Source organism: Aptenodytes patagonicus, chromosome 11 (assembly GCF_965638725.1).
Source record: "Aptenodytes patagonicus chromosome 11, bAptPat1.pri.cur, whole genome shotgun sequence".
Taxonomy (NCBI): Eukaryota; Metazoa; Chordata; class Aves; order Sphenisciformes; family Spheniscidae; genus Aptenodytes; species Aptenodytes patagonicus.
The window spans coordinates 1970166-1992730 of NC_134959.1; the positions used below are offsets into that span (position 1 = coordinate 1970166).

At 67.6% G+C, this 22565-nt stretch overlaps 4 protein-coding genes across 6 annotated transcripts; 3 read left to right on the forward strand and 1 right to left on the reverse strand.

Annotated features, from left to right (window-relative positions):
- Positions 1 to 267: 267 nt before the first annotated feature.
- On the reverse strand, positions 268 to 4734 carry CTU2 (cytosolic thiouridylase subunit 2). The gene is made up of 15 exons (XM_076348924.1): positions 4655 to 4734; positions 3981 to 4055; positions 3289 to 3367; positions 3149 to 3208; positions 3015 to 3075; positions 2507 to 2616; positions 2138 to 2418; positions 1925 to 2060; positions 1654 to 1785; positions 1454 to 1545; positions 1272 to 1363; positions 1095 to 1182; positions 944 to 1010; positions 809 to 867; positions 268 to 720 (listed from the first exon to the last, which is right to left on the reverse strand). The coding sequence occupies exons 1-15, from the start codon at positions 4732 to 4734 to the stop codon at positions 657 to 659; spliced, it is 1476 nt and encodes a 491-aa protein (XP_076205039.1). The 3' UTR covers positions 268 to 656.
- Positions 4735 to 4841: 107 nt separating this feature from the next.
- Positions 4842 to 13763, forward strand: RNF166 (ring finger protein 166). 3 transcript variants are annotated; one of them, XM_076348928.1, is made up of 6 exons: positions 4842 to 5014; positions 7515 to 7671; positions 8592 to 8704; positions 9076 to 9190; positions 9801 to 9908; positions 10935 to 13763. In XM_076348928.1, exons 1-6 carry the CDS (start codon positions 4842 to 4844, stop codon positions 10998 to 11000), a joined length of 732 nt encoding a protein of 243 aa, XP_076205043.1. In that variant the 3' UTR covers positions 11001 to 13763. The 3 variants fall into 3 exon arrangements, with proteins under 3 accessions (XP_076205043.1, XP_076205045.1, XP_076205044.1); XM_076348930.1 differs by lacking the exon at positions 4842 to 5014 and adding an exon at positions 7929 to 8034 and having other exon boundaries at positions 7602 to 7671; XM_076348929.1 differs by lacking the exon at positions 4842 to 5014 and adding an exon at positions 7926 to 8034 and having other exon boundaries at positions 7603 to 7671.
- Positions 13764 to 15065: 1302 nt separating this feature from the next.
- Positions 15066 to 17350, forward strand: SNAI3 (snail family transcriptional repressor 3). Its single transcript, XM_076349193.1, has 3 exons — positions 15066 to 15177; positions 15878 to 16255; positions 16641 to 17350. Exons 1-3 carry the CDS (start codon positions 15099 to 15101, stop codon positions 16820 to 16822), a joined length of 639 nt encoding a protein of 212 aa, XP_076205308.1. The 5' UTR covers positions 15066 to 15098; the 3' UTR covers positions 16823 to 17350.
- A 1755-nt stretch (positions 17351 to 19105) lies between these two features.
- Positions 19106 to 22338, forward strand: MVD (mevalonate diphosphate decarboxylase). The gene is given in 11 exon segments (XM_076348804.1): positions 19106 to 19211; positions 19823 to 19893; positions 20004 to 20118; positions 20208 to 20354; positions 20436 to 20635; positions 20829 to 20903; positions 21112 to 21250; positions 21253 to 21329; positions 21424 to 21539; positions 21631 to 21739; positions 22058 to 22338. Coding segments are annotated over 11 exon segments (1200 nt in total). The 5' UTR covers positions 19106 to 19141; the 3' UTR covers positions 22139 to 22338.
- The last annotated feature ends 227 nt before the right edge of the window (positions 22339 to 22565 follow it).

The window sequence follows — 22565 nt, forward strand, 5'->3', positions numbered from 1 at the left end:
GGAGACCACGTCATGCCTTCCCGGGGAGGGGGACAGGAGCCGCCCCCCCCCACCCGCTAGGCACCCCTGGCTGCCGGGCGGGGGGTGGGGGGGGGTGGCAGGAGCCAGCCCGTACCCCCTCCCTGCTCTCCCCAGCCCTGCTCCAGAACCAGGTTGAACTCAAAAGCAATAGCCCCCCAGCCCCAGGGTGGGGGGCCCTGGGTTGTAGCCCCCCCAGCCAGGGGGGGCAGCTGGCAGCCCCAGCCGGACTCTAGACACTTGTTGTGACTTTGGTTTTGTTGGTTTGGTTTTTTTTTTTTTAATTAATTCAAATGGTTTATTTATACAGTATCTAATAAAACAAAGCTGAAGCCTCCCTGGCTGACACCCGGCTGGGATAGGGAGAGGGGGGTGCAGGGTGGGACCGGGGACCTGCTGCGCCCCGGGGGGGGGTACCAGCACCCCTGGCCCCTACCTAATGGGGGCTGGGGGCTCTCCCTGCCCCCTGGCTGTAACCAAAATGGAGCGTAAAAGCAGCTGCCTGGGCGCCAGGAGTCCCCAGGGGCTCTGGTCCCCCGCCATCCTATGGGGCATCCCTGGAGGGGGGGGGGTGTCACCCAGCCCCGCCGGTGCCCCAGAGAGATGGGGGTCTGGGTCCCCTGCAGTTCCCAGCCCCTTCAGCTCTTGCTGGGTTCCTCGTCCTCCAGCGGGACCTCCCGGCTCTGCTGCTTCATCTGCACCCTGCGAGGGATGGACACAGCACGGACAGATGGACGCGGCATCGGGGGCCGAGCCAGCAAGGAGGGGAGGGGACCCCCGTCCCCCCTACCTGTGGATCCTGCGCTGGGCCTCGGCGCGCACATAGGGCGGCAGTGTGGCGAGGGGGCCCTGCAAGAGAGGGGCCGTGGGGATGGGGACCCCCATCCCCGAGGAGAGCCGCCCCGCTGTGCCCCGAAAGCCTTACCAGTTCCTTGAAGGTGAGGCGGCAGCTGTAGCACAGCAGCGGGATGAAGGCAGCTCTGCTCTCAGCCCTGCGGGGACAGGGACCCTCAGCGGTGCCGGTGCGGTGGCCCCGATGCCGGCACAGCATCCATCCCCCCTGCCCACACGCTCACCCTGCTGCCAGGGCGTCCTGGCAGCACCCGTCCCCCGCTGGCTCTGGCTCCTCCGTGATCAGCGTGGGCTCCAGGGCCAGCTCCTCCTCTGCAAAAGCCGAAGGGCAGGAGTACGACTGGGGGTGCATGACTGCCCCCCCCTAATCCCCCGTGCCCCCCACCGCCCACCCCACTCACCCCCGGCGATGTCCAGGGCGCACAGGCAGAGCAGGCAGCGCTGGGACTCACTGCTCGCCTTGGCCGGAGCCGGACTCAGCTTCTCACCCGTCCTGCAGCCAATGTGGGGGGGTGGGGGGGTGAGCGGGTGCACCTCGCTCACCCCCAAACCCTCCTCATCCCCTGTGCAGGGGATGCCATACCGGTAGACGGTGCTGATGGTGGAGGGGAAATCCTCCTGCAGCCCCAGGAGGAAGCGCTCCATCAGGCGGTGGATGCTGGGCTTCTCCCGGCGCTGGGGGAGCGAGCAGAGAGGGCAGGGGCGGGATGGGGGGGTCCCGTCCCCGCTGTGGGGACGCGGAGCTTGGGATCCCCCCCCCCGGGGGACAGGGGACACCCCTACCTTGGTGGGGAGGGGCGGCGCGATGACGGTGGGGACGTCGAAGAAGTGGTTGTAGAAGGCAATTTCCTTGGCCATGTACTCCCGCATGGGACGCACCACCATCACGTCACCGTGGCGGTTGTCCACGAAGCCCTGTGGGTGCGCAGGCTGCCGAGGGACCACGCCGCCACCAAGCCGCAGACAGCCGCCCCCCCCCCCCAGCATCGTATCACCCCTCTGGGCGAGGACAGCCAGACCCAGCTTGGCGACAGGGTGCCGGCAGGCTGCTCACCGTGTCGACAGCGAGGAAGGCGCCGCGACCCAGCGCCAGGTTGGTGAGGAGCTTGACGGCCACGCGGGTGCAGCTCTCGCCCGTCATCACCTTGGCGTAGCCCCTGGTCCGGGCCGTCTGCAGGATGAGGTGGGTCCTGGGGGACAAGGTGACACCGGCTCAGAGCCATCGCGCCATGCCCGGTGCCGGCGCCAGCCAGAATCGGCCCCTCACCGCAGCATCTGCAGCAGCTCCTCTCTCGCCGTCGGCGTCTCCACGGCCTCAAAGAGCCGCAGCAGCTCCTGGGTCCGGGCAGTGGCGGGCAGGTGGGGGGCAGCCGGGGACCCTGCCGGTGTGTCCTGGGTGCCCAGGCCAGGCAGCGAGGTGCCACCGTCCCCGTCCCCCTCCTGCCGCTGCTGCTGGATGAAGCCCTCCACAGCCTCCTTGTAGGAGGGGCCGGGCTCGCTGGATCCCCCCAGCCCCGGCCGCAGGATGGATGCGGGCAGCTCCAGCGCCTGAGGTGCAGAGATAGGTACCAGGGGGAAGCTGGGGGCGGCCAGGCATGTCCCCCAACCCCGGCATGTCCCCCCCTCACCCCCGTACCTGCTCCAGGTGGGCCAGGTGGTAGGGGAAGCCGGTCACCTGCAGCAGGGTCTTCATGTGGGCCAGGCTCTGCTCCCGCTGTGCCGCGCTCTGCCCGCGCACCGCTCCCTCTGCAAGGCAGGTGGGCAGCGCCGGGGCCACCACCACGGTGAGGAGGGGGCACCCCCCCCATCCCCAGGGTGAGGGGGACACCCCGGGGTGGGCAGCCCCCAGCCCTGGCACGGCGCAGATGGATCCTGCCCTGGGAGCAGGCAGCGGGGCAGGGAACAGGCAGCGGGGCCGGGATGGGGCAGGGAACAGGCAGCGGGGCCGGGATGGGGCAGGGAACAGGCAGCGGGGCCGGGATGGGGCAGGGAACAGGCAGCGGGGCAGGGATGGGGCAGGGAACAGGCAGCGGGGCAGGGATGGGGCAGGGAACAGGCAGCGGGGCAGGGAACAGGCAGCAGGGCAGGGAACAGGCAGCGGGGCAGGGAACAGGCAGCAAATGGGCAGCAGGGCTAATTCTTACCGTCAACGTAGATGAGGCCAGGGACAAAGCGGAGCCTCTTGGCCGTCTCCCGGCTGAGCCCCTGGCAGATGTGCAGGATGAGGGTGGTGGGTGAGCCATGTCCCCCCAGACCTCCCCATCGCCCCCATTCTCACCTCCTGGACCTGCCGGAGCATGGCGCTGGAGGCCGGCCCCCCTGACAGCGCCAGCAGCACCTGCGGGGACAGGAGGGACGGTCATCGGCCCTGGCGGTGCCACCCGGGTCCCCCCTGCGTCCATGTGTCCCCCCCAGCACCTTCTCTCCCGGGAAGATGACGCGGTTCTTGCCCAGCATCGCGCGGAACTTGTGCACGAAGTACTCGCGGAAGCAGCCGCTGTGGGGACGCGGGGGCACGGCCCTGAGCCACGGCATGTCCCATGGCCCCCAGCCCCCATGGCCCCGAGCCCCAGTGCCCCTGAGCCCCGCATCTCCAAGCCTCGATGCCCCTGAGACCCATGTCCCCAAGCCGCAATATTCCTGTGCCCTGCTGTCCCCAAGCCCCCTGTCTCTAAGCCCTGCTATCCCCAAGCCTTGATGTCCCTGAGACCCTATGTCCCCAAGACCTGATGTCCTCAAGACCTGCTGTCCCAGAGACCCGATGTCCCCAAGCCTTGATGTCCCAGAGACCCAACGTCCCCAAGCCCCGATGTCCCCAGGCCCCAATGTCCCCAAGCCTTGATGTCCCAGAGACCCTATGTCCCAGAGACCCTATGTCCCCAAGCTGCGATGTCCCCAGGCCCCGATGTCCCAGAGATCCAACGTCCCCAAGCCCCAATGTCCCAGAGACCCAATGTCCCCAAGCCCTGATGTCCCCAGGCCCCGATGTCCCAGAGACCCAGTGTCCCCGAGACCCCGATGTCCCCAGGCCCCGACGTCCCCAGGCCCCGACGTCCCCAAGCCCCGCGTCCCCGCACATTGCAGCCCCGGTCCCTGTCCCGGTCCCTCACCGGCAGAAGGCGTCCCCGAGGCGGATGACGAGGGCGGCAGAGCCCTGCCCGCACTTCACGCAGGGCCGGGGGTGGCTGCGGGGGCACGGGCGGTCACCGGGCTGAACCGGGGGGCACCGGTCCCCGGCGCACCCCAGGGGGCCGTACCGAGCAGGGGGGGGCGGCGATCCCGGTCCCCGGGGCAGCACCAGGGGGTACCGGGGACAGTACCGGGAGGGGTACCGAAGGCAGCACCGGGAGATACCGGGGAGGTATCGGAGGAGTACCGGGGCGGATACCGGGGGTAGCACCGGAGGGGGATTGGAGGCGGCAACGGGGAGCAGCACCAGAGGCAGCACCGGGGGGTACCGGAGGGATAACGGGGACAGCACCGGGGGGCAATACCGGGGTCAGCAGCAGAGGCAGCTCCGGGGGGTACCGGAGGGATAACGGGGACAGCACCGGGGGGCAATACCGGCGTCAGCAGCAGAGACAGCTCCGGGGGATACCGGGGACAGTACCGGGGGGCTACCGGGGCGGTACCGGGGGGGTTACCGAGGGTAGCACTGGGGGGGTACTGGGGAGGTGCCGGAAGCAGCACGGGGGGAATACCTAGGGGGTACCGGGGACAGTCCCGGGGACAGTCCCGGGAGCGACCCCGGGGGGACAGCCCGGGTCCCGGGTCGGGCTCCCACCTGAGTGCCGGGGCGCGGCGGCGCCGTGCCGGTGCCGCGTCCGCCCCGCACCCTCCGTCGTCCTCCGCCGCCTCGCACATGCCGGCCCCGTCCCGCTCCGCTCCGCTCCGTTCGCGGCGCGCGGCGATGACGCGACGGCGCGCGGTGACGTCAGGGCACCGCCCCCGCCGCCGCCGCCGCCGCCGCCATGTTCCGGAGCCTGCTGGTGGCGGCGGCGCAGCGGCCTCAGGCCCCGGGCGGGCCCCCCCGGCCGCCGCCCACCGCCGGCCCCGCCGCCGAGGCGCTGGAGGCGCAGTTCAGCTGCCCCATCTGCCTGGAGGTCTTCCACCGCGCCGTCGGCATCGCGGGCTGCGGACACACGTGAGCCGGGGCCCGGGGCGGCGGGGACCCCCGGCCTGTCCCAACCCCCGGGGCCGGGCCCGCCGCGCTCGCTGGGCGCCCCCTTTGCACCAGGACCCCTCCGGGTCCTCCGCCCTCCCAGCCCGGTACCGGGACCCCCATCCCAGCCTGGTACCGGGACCCCCATCCCATCCCATCCCTCCCAGCCCGGTACCGGGACCCCCATCCCATCCCATCCCTCCCAGCCCGGTACCGGGACCCCCATCCCATCCCATCCCATCCCTCCCAGCCCGGTACCGGGACCCCCATCCCATCCCATCCCTCTCAGCCCGGTACCGGGACCCCCATCCCATCCCTCTCAGCCAGGTACCGGGACCCCCATCCCATCCCTCCCAGCCCGGTACCGGGACCCCCATCCCATCCCTCCCAGCCCGGTACCGGGACCCCCATCCCATCCCATCCCATCCCATCCCATCCCTCTCAGCCTGGTACCGGGACCCTCATCCCATCCCATCCCTCTCAGCCTGGTACCGGGACCCCCATCCCATCCCTCCCAGCCCGGTACCGGGACCCCCATCCCATCCCATCCCTCTCAGCCTGGTACCGGGACCCCCATCCCATCCCATCCCTCCCAGCCCGGTACCGAGACCCCCATCCCATCCCATCCCTCCCAGCCCGGTACCGGGACCCCCATCCCATCCCATCCCTCCCAGCCCGGTACCGGGACCCCCATCCCATCCCATCCCTCCCAGCCCGGTACCGGGACCCCCATCCCATCCCATCCCTCCCAGCCCGGTACCGGGACCCCCATCCCATCCCATCCCTCCCAGCCCGGTACCGGGACCCCCATCCCATCCCATCCCATCCCTCCCAGCCCGGTACCGGGACCCCCATCCCATCCCATCCCTCCCAGCCCGGTACCGGGACCCCCATCCCATCCCATCCCATCCCTCCCAGCCCGGTACCGGGACCCCCATCCCATCCCTCCCAGCCCGGTACCGGGACCCCCATCCCATCCCTCCCAGCCCGGTACCGGGACCCCCATCCCAGCCTGGTACTGGGACCCCCATCCCATCCCTCCCAGCCCGGTACTGGGACCCCCGTCCCACCCCTCAGCTGACCCGTGGGCTCCCCACACCTCCCAGCCTGGTGCCGGCACCCCCATTGTTCCCCCTCCCTTCAGCCCGGTACCGGGAGCCTCCATCTCACTCCTTCCCAGCCCGGTACCAGCTCTCCCATTCCGCAGCCCACTACCGGGACTCCCAGCCCGGCCCCGGGACCCCCATCCCACCCCTGGGTGATGCTTGGCCTCCCTCCCTGCTGCTCGGCCCCGGGACCCCCGTCCCACCCCCAGCTGCTCCACCAGCACCGGGCACCTTGCCCCCATCCAAACCCCTTCCCCTCCTGGAGAGCTGGGCGCTGCCCCGTCTCTCCCCCTCCCATGTCCCCCAGCCTGGACCCAGCGTGTGGTGCACCCGAGGGTCCTTCCCCTGCTGACCACCCTGACCCCAGCCCCCTTCTCCCCCAGGCCTGGTTCCTGCCCCCGGGATCTCCCCCAGACTCTGCTCCCAGCACCCCGGGGGGTCTCGCCTGGGTGGAAATCCTGCCCCTGACCCCTCCCAGTTTGGGCCGCCCGTGGGTGCTGTGTCCTGGTCCCCGGGGAGAGGCTGCCCGGGGCGCTGCCACGGGGAGCTGGGGTCCGCTTGTCCTCCCAGCATTTCGGTGACACCTTGGTCCCCTTTCACGGCCGGTTTGTGGGACACCTTGGTCTCCCGTTGAGGCCGTGACTTTGCTTGATGCTCCAGCGCAGTCTCGCTCTTCCCCCCGGCCCCTCCAGCTCGTTTGGGGCTGGGGGCACTTCATGGAGGTGATGCCGGGGAGCTGGGGCAAGGGGCACTATGACTTTGCCCCCCTCCCCCCCCCCCGTGCCCGCTCCCAGCGCGGCGGCGTTTCATTCCCCTGTTCTGGGTGACGTGAGCTGGGTAGGCAGGCGGAGGGGACGGGGATGCTGTGACAATTGACTTTGTGGGGACCCAGCCGGTTTGCCTCGTGCCCGGGGGGCACCTTCCTCCGCTTCCTCTCCACTGCTTTGATTTCTCATCCGCGCTCCTGCAGGCGTAGGGACCTTGAAAGGAGGTGAGCCGGGCTCTAATGCCCTCGCTCGCTTTATTCCTGCGTGGCCTGGATGCTCGGCACCGGTTTTTGTTTGGCTCCGTTCAAATCCGCTCCCAGCCGTGGGTCTCGGAGCAGCGGCGTTGTCTGAGCCCCAGCTGCGCGTGGATGGAGTTCCTTCGGGGCTTGGGCTGTGCCTGGCCTCCCCACACCCTCTCCCAAGCTCCCAGTTCTGTCCAGTTCCTCCCGGTGGGGATGCTGATCCCTGGGTTTTGGGGGCTGCCCTGCAGCCTGGGGTGTACAGGAGTCCCCGAGAGCAACTGTGTCCCGGGGCTGAGCTCCCGTTTCCCCTCCATCTCCCGGGCTGGGCCAGCACCGGGCCGCTCGACGCTGCTCTCTGTGCCCCCAGGTTTTGCGGGGAGTGCCTGCAGCCCTGCCTCCAAGTGCCGTCCCCGCTCTGCCCGCTCTGCCGCATGCCCTTCGACCCCAAGAAGGTGGAGAAGGCTTCCAGCGTGGAGAAACAGCTTTCGTCCTACAAAGCTCCCTGCAGAGGCTGCAGCAAGAAGGTAAAGCTCGCGGAGGAAGGCTGCCTGTCCCCGTCCCGTGCGGGCATGGCTTCGTTCGGCCGCCGATCCCGCGGCTGTGGCGCTGGGGGAGGGAGGTCGCTTGCTTTCCGCAGTTGGGTTTGCAGGGTCCCCTGTTCAGCGGGTCCCCAAACTGCACCTGCGAGGTGTGGTGTCCCCTGCGTGTCACGGCTGCTGCCGACACGGCTCGGAGCTCTGCGGAGATGAAAGTGCTCTCTCCTCGCTGCCTTTGTCAGCAGACTGGAGCTATTATTAGACAGTGGGGACCTTCAAAAGCAGGCTGAGGTTTTCCTGCAACACAGGAGAGGCTGAGACAAACCAGCTCTGCTGCTGCTCCTAACGAGGGTAAGGATTTAAGTCTTGCTTAAGGTGCCGTGATCCCAACGGCCGCGGGGAAGCTGAACTGGCAGCGTGGCCTGGCCCAGCCCGGGGCGGTCTGGTCTGGGACGCTTCAGGGACTGGCTGTAAAGCCGCGATTCATGGCGCGTCTGCGCTGATCCGTTTTCTGGCTTCCGTTAACTTTGGGGATCTTCTTGTAACTCCCTGGCGGCGGCCCAGGAACGATCCCGTACGGTGTCAGAGCAGTCTGGGGTTTTCCGCCTGTCGGCAGTTCCTCTTTTGCAAAGGAAAATGGAGCTAGTGCAACAAAATGCAGCCTGGGTGGCTTGTGTGTGACCTCTGGGGACACGTGCAGCGAGCACGCAGCCCCAAACCTCTGTCCTGTGAGGAAGGACAGGCTGGTGCAGCGTTTTCACGCTGGTGTGGGTCATCCCGCACAGACCGGTGTTCGCTCTGACATCGGTTGACCAAAACTGCTCTCCCGAGCTGTAGCGGAGGCACCAGCGCTGTGTCTGGAAGGTGTCGCAGCCTCCGGGAACGTTTCTTCTCTCCTTGTTCTCCAGGTGACCCTCGCGAAAATGCGCTCTCACGTCTCATCCTGCGCGAAGGTGCAGGAGCAGATGGCCAACTGCCCCAAGTTCGTTCCAGTTGTCCCCACGTCCCAGCCTATTCCCAGGTACTGCCGCGTGTCAGGTAGGGAAAACCTGTCCCTCCTTGCAGGCTGCACCGGCACTCCCCTCCCTTACAAACCCTAAAATCCAAGCACGTGTTTTACTTTCCCCTGGGCGATCACAGGGAGAAACATCAGCACCTTCTCCCTCCTGGTATCTGCAGCCGCTGCACTGCCCTGTGTTTCAGAGCGCGGTGTGGGAGGAAGGACCGACCAAAACCAGGGTGGTTCAGCCTGCGGCTGGGGTGGGAACGGGCTGGTCTGGTTTCTGCTATGGGTGGGTATCGCAAAGCTGAGCGGGGGGTGGCTGGGTTAGTTTGGAAGGAGTCGATCCAGTCCCTTCCCAGGGGATCTGAGCTCGTCCTTGCTCTCTTTAGCAATATTCCCAATCGCTCGACGTTCGTGTGCCCGTACTGCGGGGCCCGGAACCTGGACCAGCAGGAGCTGGTGAAGCACTGCATGGAGAACCACCGCAACGACCCCAACAAAGTGGTGAGCGACCCCGGGGCGCTGGGACGGGCTGCTTCTGTGTGGTGTAGCTCCTGGAAATCCAAATACACCGTAGCTGATGCCGCACCCGAGGCCACCGGCACACAGAGCTGCTGCTGCACATAAAGTACAGCTGTATTTCCAGCTCATTTAGTTTGTTTTACATCCCTCTGACGGGAGGTGGGGACCTGCCTCTGTTTGCTTCGCTAGAGGCTCTCTGGAACGAGCTGCCTACATCCCCCTGTGCCTGTGACCCGGGTGGTGCAGGATTTCCTCTCCCCATCCCCGTTGGCTTGACCGAGGTGGGGAACTTGCAGGTCTGGCACCGTCTCGGAGGCGCTTGTGCATGAGCGGGTAACTTGTCAGCAGGCTAAAAGCAGCCTCGGCCACATGCTAGAGGCTCTGTGCACTGAGGGGTCTGCTTGGGGGAGGGTGGGGGGACCCCTATTTAGCATGTCCTCTGCGGGAAATCCTCTGTGAGAGAGGGGGGACCGCTACTCGCCTCTCCCTCGTGTTGTGGCTGCACCAGCCCCCTCCCCCCCCCGGGGGAGATGGAGGCGGAGGGGGTCTGTGCCCACGAGTTACGGTTCCCCTTTGTCCCTGCCCGCTGCAGGTGTGCCCGGTCTGCTCAGCCATGCCCTGGGGGGACCCCAGCTACAAAAGCGCCAACTTCCTCCAGCACCTCCTCCACAGGCACAAGTTCTCCTACGACACCTTCGTGGTGAGTACGGCCCTGAGCCGAAACGGAGTTGTCTTCCCCGCGTCCCGCCCCGAGCGGCTGGGAGATGAAACCAGCCCTTCCCTTCCCGTGCCAGGACCAGCCCGTCCCGCTGTGCAGCCCCTCGGGAGGGGAAGGGGACGGTTCCTCCTTCACGGGCTTTGCGGGAGGCACGTGGCACACGCGTAGCCCCACTCGGGAGACCCCCACGGGTGTAGGGCTGGGCTCCCCGCCTGCCCCGGAGGGTGCTCGGGCTGGTCGTCATCAGACACACCAGGAAAACGTCTCTGAAGGAGGAGAGGGAAATGTTACCGCTCTCCGCGAAGATGGGTTGTTTCCTCCGTGTGTTCCATTAAGCTCTTCCTCTGAGGAATTGTAACACAAAAGCCCTTTTCTTTGAGGCTTCACAAGTAGTGGGAGGGGAGCAGCCCAGCCTCGCCGCCTGGGGGGTCTGGCTGCTGCACGTGGGGGGCGTCCATGGCCCCCCTCTCAGGGGGTTGCTGACCCCTCCTGTGTGGGGGTAAGGGTGTGATCGCCCAGCCTTGGCTGCAGGGACCGAGGGGAGGTTTAGGTAGCGTCCTGCTTTTATTGCAAGGGCGCTAGATTTCAGGGAAAGGAACCTTCAATTATTTACAGAGAAATATCCCCAGTTCGGGAGCGATCGCTGTGTTGCACAAACCCAAACCGGAGTGCTGGAGAAGCCCGCGGGCCTTGCGAGAAAGCTTTGCCCTTCGGCCGCAGCTTCTTGCATGGGCATGTTTCATCCCTGCCCGCTGCCAGGTCTCAGAGCAGGGCTGACGTTGGCAGATTCCAGGCAGGAAAGGGACCGTGGGCACAAAGGACACCCCAGAAAGCATGGCATTCCTGGGACCTGTTTGCCGGAGGAGGTGGAGGCTCGCGGCCTCGGGGGGGGGACACGATAGGAACAGGAAGGGCTGCTCGCCATGGCCGCCACCCCCTGCTTGATGGAGGCTGTGCGGCCCGGCCGTGCCAACTCTCCTGACCGCCCCTCTCTTTTTTTTTTTTTAGGACTATAACATCGACGAGGAGGCAGCGTTGCAGGCTGCCCTGGCACTGTCGCTCTCCGAGAACTGAGGGTGACTGCGGAGCATCGGTTCGGACCCCCGTCGCACCCCGTCTCCTTTTGCACACTCGGCCTTCCTGCCGGGGAGGCACGGAGCTCGTCAACCCCCCGGCACCCCCGGAGACCTGCTGCCACCTCTCTTCCCTCTCCTCTCTGGGCAAATGCCACCTCGTTTAAGAAGGTGGAGTCTCTTTAGCGTCGCACTGGACCGGTGAGTGAGGAGAAACGTCCGCTGCTGGGAGGAGAAGAGGAGTCGGCGCCGAAGGGCTGGGATCGTTCCTCGGTTAGGCATTTCATATCCGTATACGGAGCGTATACCTGTATCCAGATCTATTTATTATTAGATGCTTTTTGGCACCATCTGTCTTCATGCTCTCTGTTGCAATTGAATAGGTAGGTAAAACTATGATGCATTTTACGCAGAAACGCCCCAGTTTGAAACTGCAATCATCCACGTCCTTTTTGAAAAGGAAGAAAATGGCACGGAGCATCTTTTTTTTAAACCCTACGAGGCTATTTCCAGAGACGTCAGTCTGTCCCGTCCCCTGCGCTGCAGGCAGGAGCTGCCTCCTTTGCCTGCTACCGCGCAGGCCAGGCTGAATCCCGGGGCGAGACGGTTGCCCTCGTGTGCCCCGTGATGGCAGTGGGTTCGGAGGAGTCCGCGGGGACGGCGTCCGGCATCCAGTGAAACTCTCGCCTTCCTCGTTTTGTACCGGCTCTTGTGATACTGAGTTCTTGCATTTTTCTACATTAATCGGCGTGATGCCTTTTCCACGTTTTATAGAGCGGGAACAGAAGCTGTTAGTCTTCACACTGCAATATCCGTCACCGGGGACCAGAGTATTTTTATGGAACATTATTGAGAAAGTATATTTTTTAAAAATAACCCAAACAAACGAACATGCTGTGGATTTGAAATCGGGCGGGAGGCAGGAGCTGGACCCCGGGCCGGCGGGTGGGACTCTGCGGAGGCCGTGGGAATCATGTGGGTGTCCTCTTTGGTTATTTCTGGGCCGTTCCCTTCCCTTGTCGGCGTGTTTCTCCGCAGGCGGGTGGTGATGCAGGAGAGGCCGGGTCAGAGCAGCACCTTGTCGGCTGGAGGAGCGGGTGCCGAGCGGCTCGCCGGGCTGCCTTTTCGAGGAGCAGCAACACCGCTTGCGTTCTCCAACAGCTGCTTGGCCGGCCGTGCTCTCTGAGCTGCTGACCCTCTCCAGGATGCGTGGTCGGGCTCGGGATGGCTTAAGCCTTGCAGGCAGAACTCCATGGCAGTGCTGGATGTGGCCGTGGGCAGGGCGTAAGCTGGAGCGGTGGTTTTTCTGTCCGCGAGCGCGGGGTGAGGGAGCAGGCAGGCTAGTTGTGGCGTGCTGGCACTCGGGGCGGAGCAGCTGGGTTGTGTCAGGGCGATGGGTGTGCGGGAGGGACGTCTGCCCGTGCAGGATCCCATCCCCAACGCCGAGCATCTTGTCCCCCTGAAACAGGGGATTGCATCTCCCTTTCCCAGGTCTCTCCCTGGAAATAGGGCACGCCTGGGCAGATGTTGATCTGAGATGCTCCGTAGCATCCCGGTGACCTGTCCCCCATACCGGTCCCCTTCCTCTCTGTCCTGCCTGCTGCCGGTGGAGTTTGCTCGGCTGGGCTGGGCTGGGAGAGGGTGGAAGGGAGATCTCCTTCGCCAGGCCCTGGGCGGACTGCTGCCAGCCCGAGCACGGCCCCCCTGCGCAGCAGAAGTCGCGTCCCATCTGAAGGGGCGTCGCTGGTGCTGGGGGAGAGGAGCTTTGTGCTGGGACCCTGCCACCCTTTGGGGTCACGCCGGCGACGGGATCAGCCCAAGGCTCTCGGTGAAGGAACTGCGGCGAGGTGGTGATTCACGATACCTGCAGACCTGCCGTGCCGCCTTCCAGCAAGGGTTTGCAGAGAAGAGGTGTGGGAGAGCAATCCCTCTGCGTGTCCCTGCTCGGAGAAGTGCCCTTCCGTGGTTTATCCGAGACCTGGCTCCAGCTCCAGCTCTGCTCTAGCAATACCGTCTTGTTTTTTTACTTTTGATTTAAATAGTACTGGGTGTTTTTTGGGGCTGTGAGCTCCCCCGTGCCGCCGGCAGCCCTACGAGGAGCGTGCAGAGACCATCCGCTCCCCTGGCAGAAGGCAGGGAAGGGGCTGGAGCTGCTCCGCTCCCCTTCCTCGAGCCGGGCTAGAGAGGAGGGATGGGGTCTTCGCTTGCCAGCACAGCATTGCTGGCACCTGCCCAGCCCGGGGGATGTCCCTGGTGGGACGGAGAGCACTGGCGTCTCCCGAAAGGGACCCAGGAGGGTTTCCCTGTCCCGCAGCTGGGACCCTGGGGTCCCAGAGCAGCCTCCATCAGAGCTGTGACTTGCAGGGAGCTCCCTGCCTCTGGGACAGCGCTATTAACCTCTCTGTCCCCTTCTTTCTTTCCTCCTCCTCTTCCTTTTTGCCCCACAACGCCAGAGCAGGGGCAGCAACAGCTGCTTTAAGTAAAGCACTTTAAGGCCCAGGCTGTGAGGGCGCAGGCAGGCGCTGCGCTGCACGGGCAGCTCCTGCCTCTCCCTGCTTTGCACGGGGTCGGGTCTGGCTCTGCCCGCTGCCGGCCGGGCTGTGCCGAGGATCCCACCGCGCCGCCGGCCGTGCTCCTCAGTGTGTTACCCGCGACTTTTTGCATAACTAGAACTTTTAACGAGACGTACTGTTTTTTGAAGAAGAATCAAATCGATGACGTATTTGTAGCAAAGCGTTTTTCTCAATAAAGGCAGTTTCATCCACAGGTGGCCTCCTTGTGCAGTCTCTGCCGCGGCTCTGGGGCGCAGGACGTGGCTGGGGGTGGGTGCCCCCCACCCTGGCTTATCTGGGCTGCTCCTTCCCCAAACCCAGGGCTCGTCTTTACAGCTTTGTCCCCGACTTGTCAACTCCTCCCGTTAATGGCAGCGGTGCCGCCGTGGGGTTTGGCAACGCCATTTCATCACCCCGGCCCTCCTCCCTGCCCTGGGCTCCCCCCGCCACGCTCCACCGGCCCTTATCTTCCCCCAGATCGAGCACTTCGCAAACTGTTGTCCCGGTGCCGGGTGTTGCCAAACCTGCCGGGGGCCGGCGTGCTGCTGGGGGGATCCCCCCGCACCCTTCCTGGCACCCCCCTGGCTGCGTGTGCCGCTGCCAGCAGCCGTGCTCCCTGCCTGGCAGCCGGCTCCTGGCACTCGGATGGAGGACGCGGGGAGGACACTTGGCACCACCCGCTGTCCCTGAGGCCCCCCCACCCCGGGCGCTGGCCAGGGGAGCACAGCGGGTGTTTTCTTCTCCGGGTGTCCCTGGGAGGTGTCCTGGCTCCGAGCCCCTGTGCGGCTGTCGGGGTTCCCCAGGGACACAGGCTGGCAGCCGTTCCCTCCGACCCCGGGCATGGGCTGCACCCGCGTCCCCCTCCCTGGGGGACCGATCCTGGGAGCAGCCTCTGGTGTCCCCTGGGAGGGGTACGGGGGTTCATCCTCGTCCCGGCGCTGGCCAGAGCGTGGCTCCTGTCCCGGGGGCAGTAAAAGGTTTGGGGATAGAACGGCCAGGGCTGATCGCGTTGAGGAACTGCCTCATCTGCTTTCCGGCCCTCCCCAAACAGCCCCTGCCAGGCTTTCCAGGGCCGGGAGGGCACCGCGGCGGAGGGGACGGGCGTGTGTCCATGCAGCCCCACTGGTGGCTGCCTGTCCCCGCGGGGAGAAGGGGCCTCCGGGGGGGTCCCCGTGAGCCGAGGTGCCTGTTCCATCCTACCCCAGGCGGGTGTCGGGGGGGGGGGGGGGCGGTCACGCCGGGTGTGAGCCAGCCCAGCCGAGCAGGGGGATGCTGCGGGCAGTGGGAGCCTGTCTGCGGGGCGTGTGGGATGGCGGTGCCGGGGGACAGGGCTGTCCCCAACGCTGTCCCTTGCACCTGCGGCGGGGTGTGCTGGCGGCCAAGGCCAGCCCTCGGGCGGCGGTTGGCCCCGGGGCTCCCCGGGGGCTGCCCATGCTAATGAGCCCCAGGGCCTTATGGCACCTGCTGGCTCCGCGGGGACACGGCACGGGGACACGGCACGGGGACACGGCCCTGCCTGGCCTGCCCGTCGCCCTGCCTGTCCGGCCATGCCCCGCTCCTTCCTGGTGAAGAAAGCCTCCAGCACCCGCATCCCCAACTACGGCCGGCTCGACGCCCGCACTCGCGGTAAGGCTGCGCGGCTCTGCCTGCACCGGGGACCCCAGGACCCCCGGGACCCTCAGCTCCTGCTGCCACCCCATGCCCAGCGGTGGGCAGGGGCTCCCTGGCTGGGCTTGGGGTGATGCCCTGTGCCATGATGCCGGGGGACTCCCTTGGCTCCGTCCCCCCCGCTGTCAGCCCCATCCCGGGGTGGCTCGGCCAGCCAGGCAGAGATGCTGGTGATAGTGCCGGCGGGGGGGGGGGGGTGAGAATTGGGGTCACCCGGGGGCTTGCAAGAGCTAGGCATGTGGGACCCTCCCCTCCAACACACCCCCTCCTCCCCACCCATATGGGGGTCCCTGTGCTGCCCTGGGGCGGGGGGGGGGAGCGTGGAGCAGGTCAGTGGGTGCTTGCCAGCACGGTGCCTGCCCCCTCGGCCATGCTGCCCCAGGGGATGCCCAGATTTTGGGGTGTGTCCAGCCCCAGGCGAGCCGGCACCCGGGCACAGGCTGGGCTCCAGCAGGCGCTGGGGGTGTCTGTGACTCCCCTTTTGGCGGGGAAGGGCCGGTTTTGCTTTGTTTTGCAGTGGGTGCATCAGTTCTGCCGTGCACAGGGGTGGGAGCAGAGGGGGGACCTGGTGCGGATGAGCCCCCGCCGAGTGCGTGACCCCCGGGGGGCAGCCCGGCTGCCATCCCTCATCCCTTAACCCCCCTCCCCGCTCCCGCAGAGCTCGACGGCTTGTGTGACTGCGGGGGGCTGCTCCCCCCCGGCTGCCACCAGCCCCCTGCGCCCCCTGCTCCCCCCTACCTGCAGGACCGCGGCCGCCTCCTCGCCCGCTTCTCCCTCCCGCTGCCCCCCGCTGCCAAGGCTCCCCCCGTCCCCACGGGCACCCAGAGCCCAGGCACCCCTCTGAAGGACACCCAGACCCTCAACCTGCCCCCTCGGCGGCGGAGCTTCAGCTGCCGGCACTGCGCCCGGGCGTACGCCAGCCTGGGCGCCCTGAAGATGCACATCCACACCCACACCCTGCCCTGCCTCTGCCGCCTCTGCGGCAAAGCCTTCTCCCGGCCCTGGCTGCTCCAGGGCCACATCCGCACCCACACAGGTAAGGATGGGAGCCCCGGTTGCTGCTGGCCCCGCCGGCACCTCTGCTTTTTGGGGATGACGGGTGCAAAATCGCCATCTGCCCAGGCTTGGCATCGCTTGCTCTCTGGGAGGGACCTGCCCGGGGTGGGCACAGCCGTGGATCCCGGTGCTGGGGCTGGCTGGGGTGCTAGCACGCACCGTGAGTCCTGTGGGAGACCCCATGGCAGGTGCCACTGTAATATCGCCCACCGGGAAGGCACCGATGGGTTTCGGGAGCTCCTGGGAAGCACTGGGGGTCCAGGGGAGACACGGGGAAAAGTGATGAGAGCAGCACGGGAGGGGACGGGGCATGACGGTTTGGGGGGACCTTGGGTACAGGGGTGCCCTGACCGCATGTCCCGTAGGGGAGAAGCCATTTGCCTGCCCCCACTGTAGCCGGGCCTTCGCCGACCGCTCCAACCTCCGCGCCCACCTCCAGACCCATTCGGACGTCAAGAAGTACCGGTGCCGCGCCTGCGCCAGGACCTTCTCCCGCATGTCGCTGCTGGCCCGGCACGAGGATGGGGGATGCTGCGGGGCGTCCTGAGCCCCTCACTGTGCGCAGCCGCCCCGGAGAGGGCAGCGAGCCCCGCGCTGTGCCGTGCTGCGCCGTGTGGTGCCGTGCTGCACCGTGCTGTGCCATGCTGCACCGTGCAATGCTGCACTGTGCTGCGCTGCACCATGCTGTGCTGCATCAGTGTGCCATGCCGTGCTGTGCCGCGCCGTGCCGTGCCATGTCATGCTGCGCCATGCCGTGCTGCGCCGTGCTGTGCTGCGCCGTGCCGTGCTGCACTGTGCCGTACTGCACCGTGCCGTGCTGTGTAGTGCCATGCAATGCCGTGCTGCACCATGCCGTGCCATGCCGGTGCAACACCCCGAGAAGGGACACGAGACCATCGGACAGGACTACCTGGACTTTTGCAGTGGGTCGCCGAAGCCCCGAGGCAGCTCCCCGGTGGCTCTGGGGCCGGGGGACATGGTGCCTGGCCCGTTCCCCCACCGCTCTTGGCCACTGGGGAGGGTTCTTAGGCCTTACATCACGGGAGACATTAAAAGCGGAGCCGAGCACCGCGGGCGTGAGCAGAGAAAGTGTCCCTTATTGCTGCTGGGGCTGTCCCTGCTCGGCCAGCATCGTGTCCCGCCAGCCCCGGAGCAGGATCTGGCCGGAGTCCGGCTGCCAGCTCCTCTGTGTGTTTTGTAGAGCATCCTCCTCCCTCGCTTTCATCCCCGCAGCTCTCTGCCCGGAGAACGGGGACAGCGCTGCTGAGGGATGGAGCAGGGCTCCTGGCTGGCCTCGTGCCCCAAAAAAGGGACCTGGTGGCCTTTTGGGCCGGGGCTGCGTGACCCCAGTGCCGTGCTGGGGTCTGGCCTGGCCAAGTGAGGCTGGGATGGCAGAGACGGTGGGGACAAGGACACCCCGCAAGTGGCCTTGAGCATCCGCACGGCGCGACTCAGGGTGATGGCGGTGAGACCATCCCGGCCGCGGGGATCCCGGCGCTCTCCGCACGGCCCCGCGGTGGCAGGGACAGCCCCGTCCCCGCTGGTGTCACCCCAGGCGCTGAGGCACGAGGGGGAGGGGGGGACGGTTTGGGTGGGTGCCGGAGGAAGCTGCCGCGTGCACCCCGTGCTATTTGCAGCTCTGCCCGGCTAAATCAGGCCCTGCACCTGTGCCGGTGGCGGGGGGAAAGAATCCCACACCCCAAAATAGCCGCGTGCCGGCCCCTCCCCTCCCACCCATGGAAAATGCTTATAAATACCCGGGGGGGCACGGCTGGGGACACCCCACCCCGCCACCAAGGGGGTCCCCAAAGCTCCCCACTATGGAGAGGGGTGGGACTGGGGGGGGGGGGGGGATGCTGCTCTCCTCATCCCCCTGGGTGTTTATTCAGGGTGGGATGGGACCCGTGCCCCCCTGCCGGCGGTGACCCCGTGGGAGCGGGACTTTGCCGCCAGCCCCCACCGTGTCACCCACGTGCCCGGCCTGTGCCCCCTGCCACCCCCGGGCACCTGGATTTGTGGGATATTTTCCACTGCGAGCGAGCGACCGGAGGATAAAAATACCCTTGGGGGGGGGACGACACACAGCGGGGCCCGGCCAGGGGTGCCCGTGGGGGCGGGATGGGGCCACCCGGGGGGGGCTGGGGGTGGCTGCCAGTCCCTGGCATGCTGGGGAGACTGGGAGTACTGGGAGCACTGGGGTCCCTGCGAACACTGCGGGGGGGGGGGGCTGGGAGCACTGAAGGGACGCCAAGGGCACTGGGAGCACTGGAGGGGCGCCGGGATGTTGGGGTACGGGGCATACTGGGAACACTGGGGGCCCCGAAGGCTCTGGGAGCACTGGCGGAGTACTGGGGCTATTGGGAGCACTGGGGTGTGAGGGGTACGGGGGTCTTGGGGAGCACTGGGGGCGCTGGAGGGGTACTGGGGACACTAGGGCAGCACTGGGGTAACCGGGAGCAGGGGTGTATTGGGGGTACTGGGGTACTCGGGCACGGGGAGCACTGGGGTAACACTGGAGCACGGGATGTGGGGGATACGGGCGTGTTGGGGAGCACCGAGGACACCGGGACCAGCGGCTCGGCCCCGCCCCCGCCCGTCCGCAGCGGCGCATGCGCAGCTCCTTCCCGACTCGAAGATGGCGCCCCCGCATGCCCGTCCCGGCGCCGGCAGGGGGCGGGGAGGGGCGGGGCCGCTCCGTGGTCCGATCGCTGCCATTGGGCGCCGGGTGCCGGGCGCTGCGACGCTGACCAATGGCGAGGCGCGGACCCGCCACAGGCCACGGGCCACGTGGTTGCTGCGGGGGCGGGGCTTGAGGCCGCCCGCACCTTGCCGGGAGAGCCCCGGGAGCGGCGGCGGCGGCAGCGCGATGGCGGAGGAGCGGGCGCTCGCCATGGTCACCTGCACGGCCCCCGTCAACATCGCCGTCATCAAGTACTGTGAGTACCGGCGCCCCGCGGGCGAGTGGCGGCCGTCCCTGGGGCCGGGACCCCCCCCTCGGTCCTGGGGAGTCCCCGGGACGCGACCCCCGGGCGCAGCGGGGGCCAGGCGGGGCGGAGACCCCCGGGTGCGGGGCGGGCCGGTCTCGGGGACGGGTTTGGCACCTGCCTGGGGGTGGGAGTGAGCAAAGATGCCGTGACGGGCCGTGCCATGCTATGCCGAGCGTGCCGTGCCGTGCCATGCCAAGCTGTGCCAAGCCGTGCCGTGCCGTGCCATGCTATAGTGTGCCAAGCCAACCTATGACAAGCTGTGCCATGCTGTGCTTTGCCATCCTGTGCTGTGCCGCTCTGTGCCGTGCCGAGCTGTGCCGTGCCATGCCAAGCGATACTGTGCCGTGCCAAGCAGTGCTGTGCCACGCCAAGCTGTGCCACGCCAAGCTGTGCCGTGCCAAGCTGTGCCACGCCGAGCTGTGCCACGCCATGCTGTGCTGTGCCAAGCTGTGCCACGCTGTGCCAAGCCAAGCCAACCTACGACAAGCCGTGCCGTGCCAAGCCGTGCCGTGCCAAGCCGTGCCGTGCCAAGCTGTGCCATGCCGTGCCGTCTCTTGCAGGGGGCAAGCGGGACAATGACCTGATTCTGCCCATCAACTCCTCCCTGAGCGTGACGCTGCACCAGGACCAGGTTGGTGTGGGGTCAGGGTCAGGCCCCTCTGCCCCGCCTCTGTCCCCCAGCCCGTGCATGGGGGGTGCTGAGCCCCCCATCCGCTGCACTCACCCCCTTCTCCCCGGCAGCTGAAGACCACCACCACGGCCGCTGCCAGCCGGGACTTCACGGAGGACCGGCTGTGGCTGAACGGGGAGGAGGCTGACGTGGGGCACCCCCGGCTGCAGGCCTGCCTGCGGGAGGGTGAGTGTCCCCCCACCCCGGGCACCCCCGGGGGCCGGGCAGGGTGTCCCCCGTACCAACCCCCCCGCCTGGCTCCCATCCCCTCGCAGTGCGGCGCCTGGCCCGTAAGCGCCGGGGCGGCAGCGCCGAGGACGCAGCCCCGCTCAGCCTCTCCTACAAAATCCACATCGCCACCGAGAACAACTTCCCCACCGCCGCCGGCTTGGCGTCCTCCGCCGCCGGCTACGCCTGCCTGGGTGGGTGAGCAGGGACGTGGGGGGCAGCAGGAGGGGGGTGGCAGGGGTGTGCGTCCCCCTGACCCCGTCCCCTCCCCGCAGTGTCGGCGCTGGCGCGGCTGTACGGCGTGGAGGGCGAGCTGTCGGAGGTGGCGCGGCGCGGCTCGGGCAGCGCCTGCCGCAGTATGTTTGGGGGCTTCGTGCAGTGGCAGCGGGGCGAGCGGCCGGACGGCAGGGACAGCCTCGCCCACCAAGTGGCCCCCGAGACGCACTGGCCGGAGCTCAGGGTCCTCGTCCTGGTGGTGAGGGGCTGGGGAAGGGGCACGGCTGTATACTCCCCCCCCCCCTCCCCGTGGCTGGGTGGGATTTGGGGGTACGGTGCTGGGAGCACCCCAACCCCATGTGGGTGCATACCCTGGGGCTCAGGGGATCCCCCTCGGTGGGTCTGGGGGCTCGGGGGGGGGGGGTGACGTCCCACCGTCTGTGCCCCCCCAGGTCAGTGGGGAGAAGAAGCAGGTGGGCAGCACGGCGGGGATGCAGACCAGCGTGGCCACCAGCCCCTTGCTGAAGGTACAGGGCAACGGGCCTGATCCTTCCCCAGGCAGCTGCCTGCCTCCTGCAGGACCCCCCCCCGTTTGGGGTCCTGTTTCCCCTGGGCGGGGACATGGAGGGAGGGCAGGGGGGCTGTGCTCGCCACGCCACCCAAGCGAAGCCCAAAGGGTTGCGGTGCCGTGGGTGTCCCCGAACTGGGGTGACCTCGACCCGCCTGCCGCGGTAGCACCGGGCGGAGGCGGTGGTGCCGGAGCGCCTGGCCCTGATGATACGGCACATCCGTGAGCGGGACTTCGAGGGCTTTGGGCAGCTCGCCATGCAGGACAGCAACCAGTTCCACGCCACCTGCCTCGACACCTTCCCCCCATCTTCTACCTCAACGACCTCTCGCGGCACATCATCGCCCTGGCACACCGCTTCAACGCCCACCACGGACGCACCAAGGTACCGGCCGGCCCCGCCGGGCTCCCGGTTTGCTGCGGTGCCGTGGTCCCTCACCAGGTCCCCATGTGTCCCGTCCCCCCCCATCCCGCCGCAGGTAGCCTACACCTTCGATGCCGGCCCCAACGCCGTCATCTTCACGCTGGCCGACACCGTGGCCGAGTTCGTGGAGGTGGTGAGACGCAGCTTCCCCCCTGCCGCCAACGGGGACCAGTGAGGACGATCCCATCTCTTACTGGGGGGGAGTGGGACGGCGGGGGCTGCAGGCAGGGGGGCAGGGGCTAAGCGCTCGACCGTGCCGCAGGTTCGTGCGGGGGCTGCCTGTCGGCTCTGCCTCGCTGCCGGAGGAGCTGCTCGCGGCCGTGGTGACAGAGCCGGTGCCGGGGGCCGTCCGGTACATCCTGCACACCAAGGTACAGGGCTGGGGGGGCTGTGGGGGGAGCGGGGGACAGGGGGACCCGTCTGCCTGGCCTCTGTGGTGAGGCTCTGGCCGCGTCCCCATCCCCAGGGCTGTGTGTGGGACCCCATCCCCGTCCCCAGGGGTGTGCAGGACCCCGTCCCTAGACATGTTCCCACTGGCGTGACCAAGGGGGTGGCTTTTTGGGGTCCCTGGGCCCCAGAGCTGCCCCACAGCCCCGGGGTGTGTGGGGGGGGAGGTCCCTGCAGGGAGCGGGGCTCCCTGGTGCCGGGATCCGGCCGCCGCTGCCCTTAACCCGGCCCGTGCCCCGCAGCCCGGCCCCGGCCCCCAGCTCGTGGATGACCCCAGCCAGCACCTCCTGGGAGAGGACGGGCTGCCCCGCCGCTGCGCCTGAGCCCCGGTGACGCCGCCAGGGACAGCCGTGACGTGCCGGGAAGAGGGGGGGCTCTGCCAGCACCAACCGGGGGGCTCGGGGCGCTGAGTCCAGCCCGGTGCAAAGCTGTCCCAAGCCCCGGGGAGGGATGTGACACACCCCCCCCCCCCGAGCTGGTTTTTACTCTTTTGTAAGGAAATAGAGGATTTTTTCCGGCTGCAGCGCTGTTTTGGGGTGTATGGGCTCTGTGGGCGGTGCTGGGGGGGGAGGGGGGGGTACATTGTCAGCCAAAAGGTGGGGGGCAGGAAACAGGGCCGGTTCCTCCTAATGGCTGTGCCTGGCCCTGCTGGGACTGATCCTGTCCCCCATCACCCCAGATATCCCTGCTGGGACTGATCCTGTCCCCTTGTACAGTCGCTGTCACCCCACGTGTCCCCTGTCACCCCTG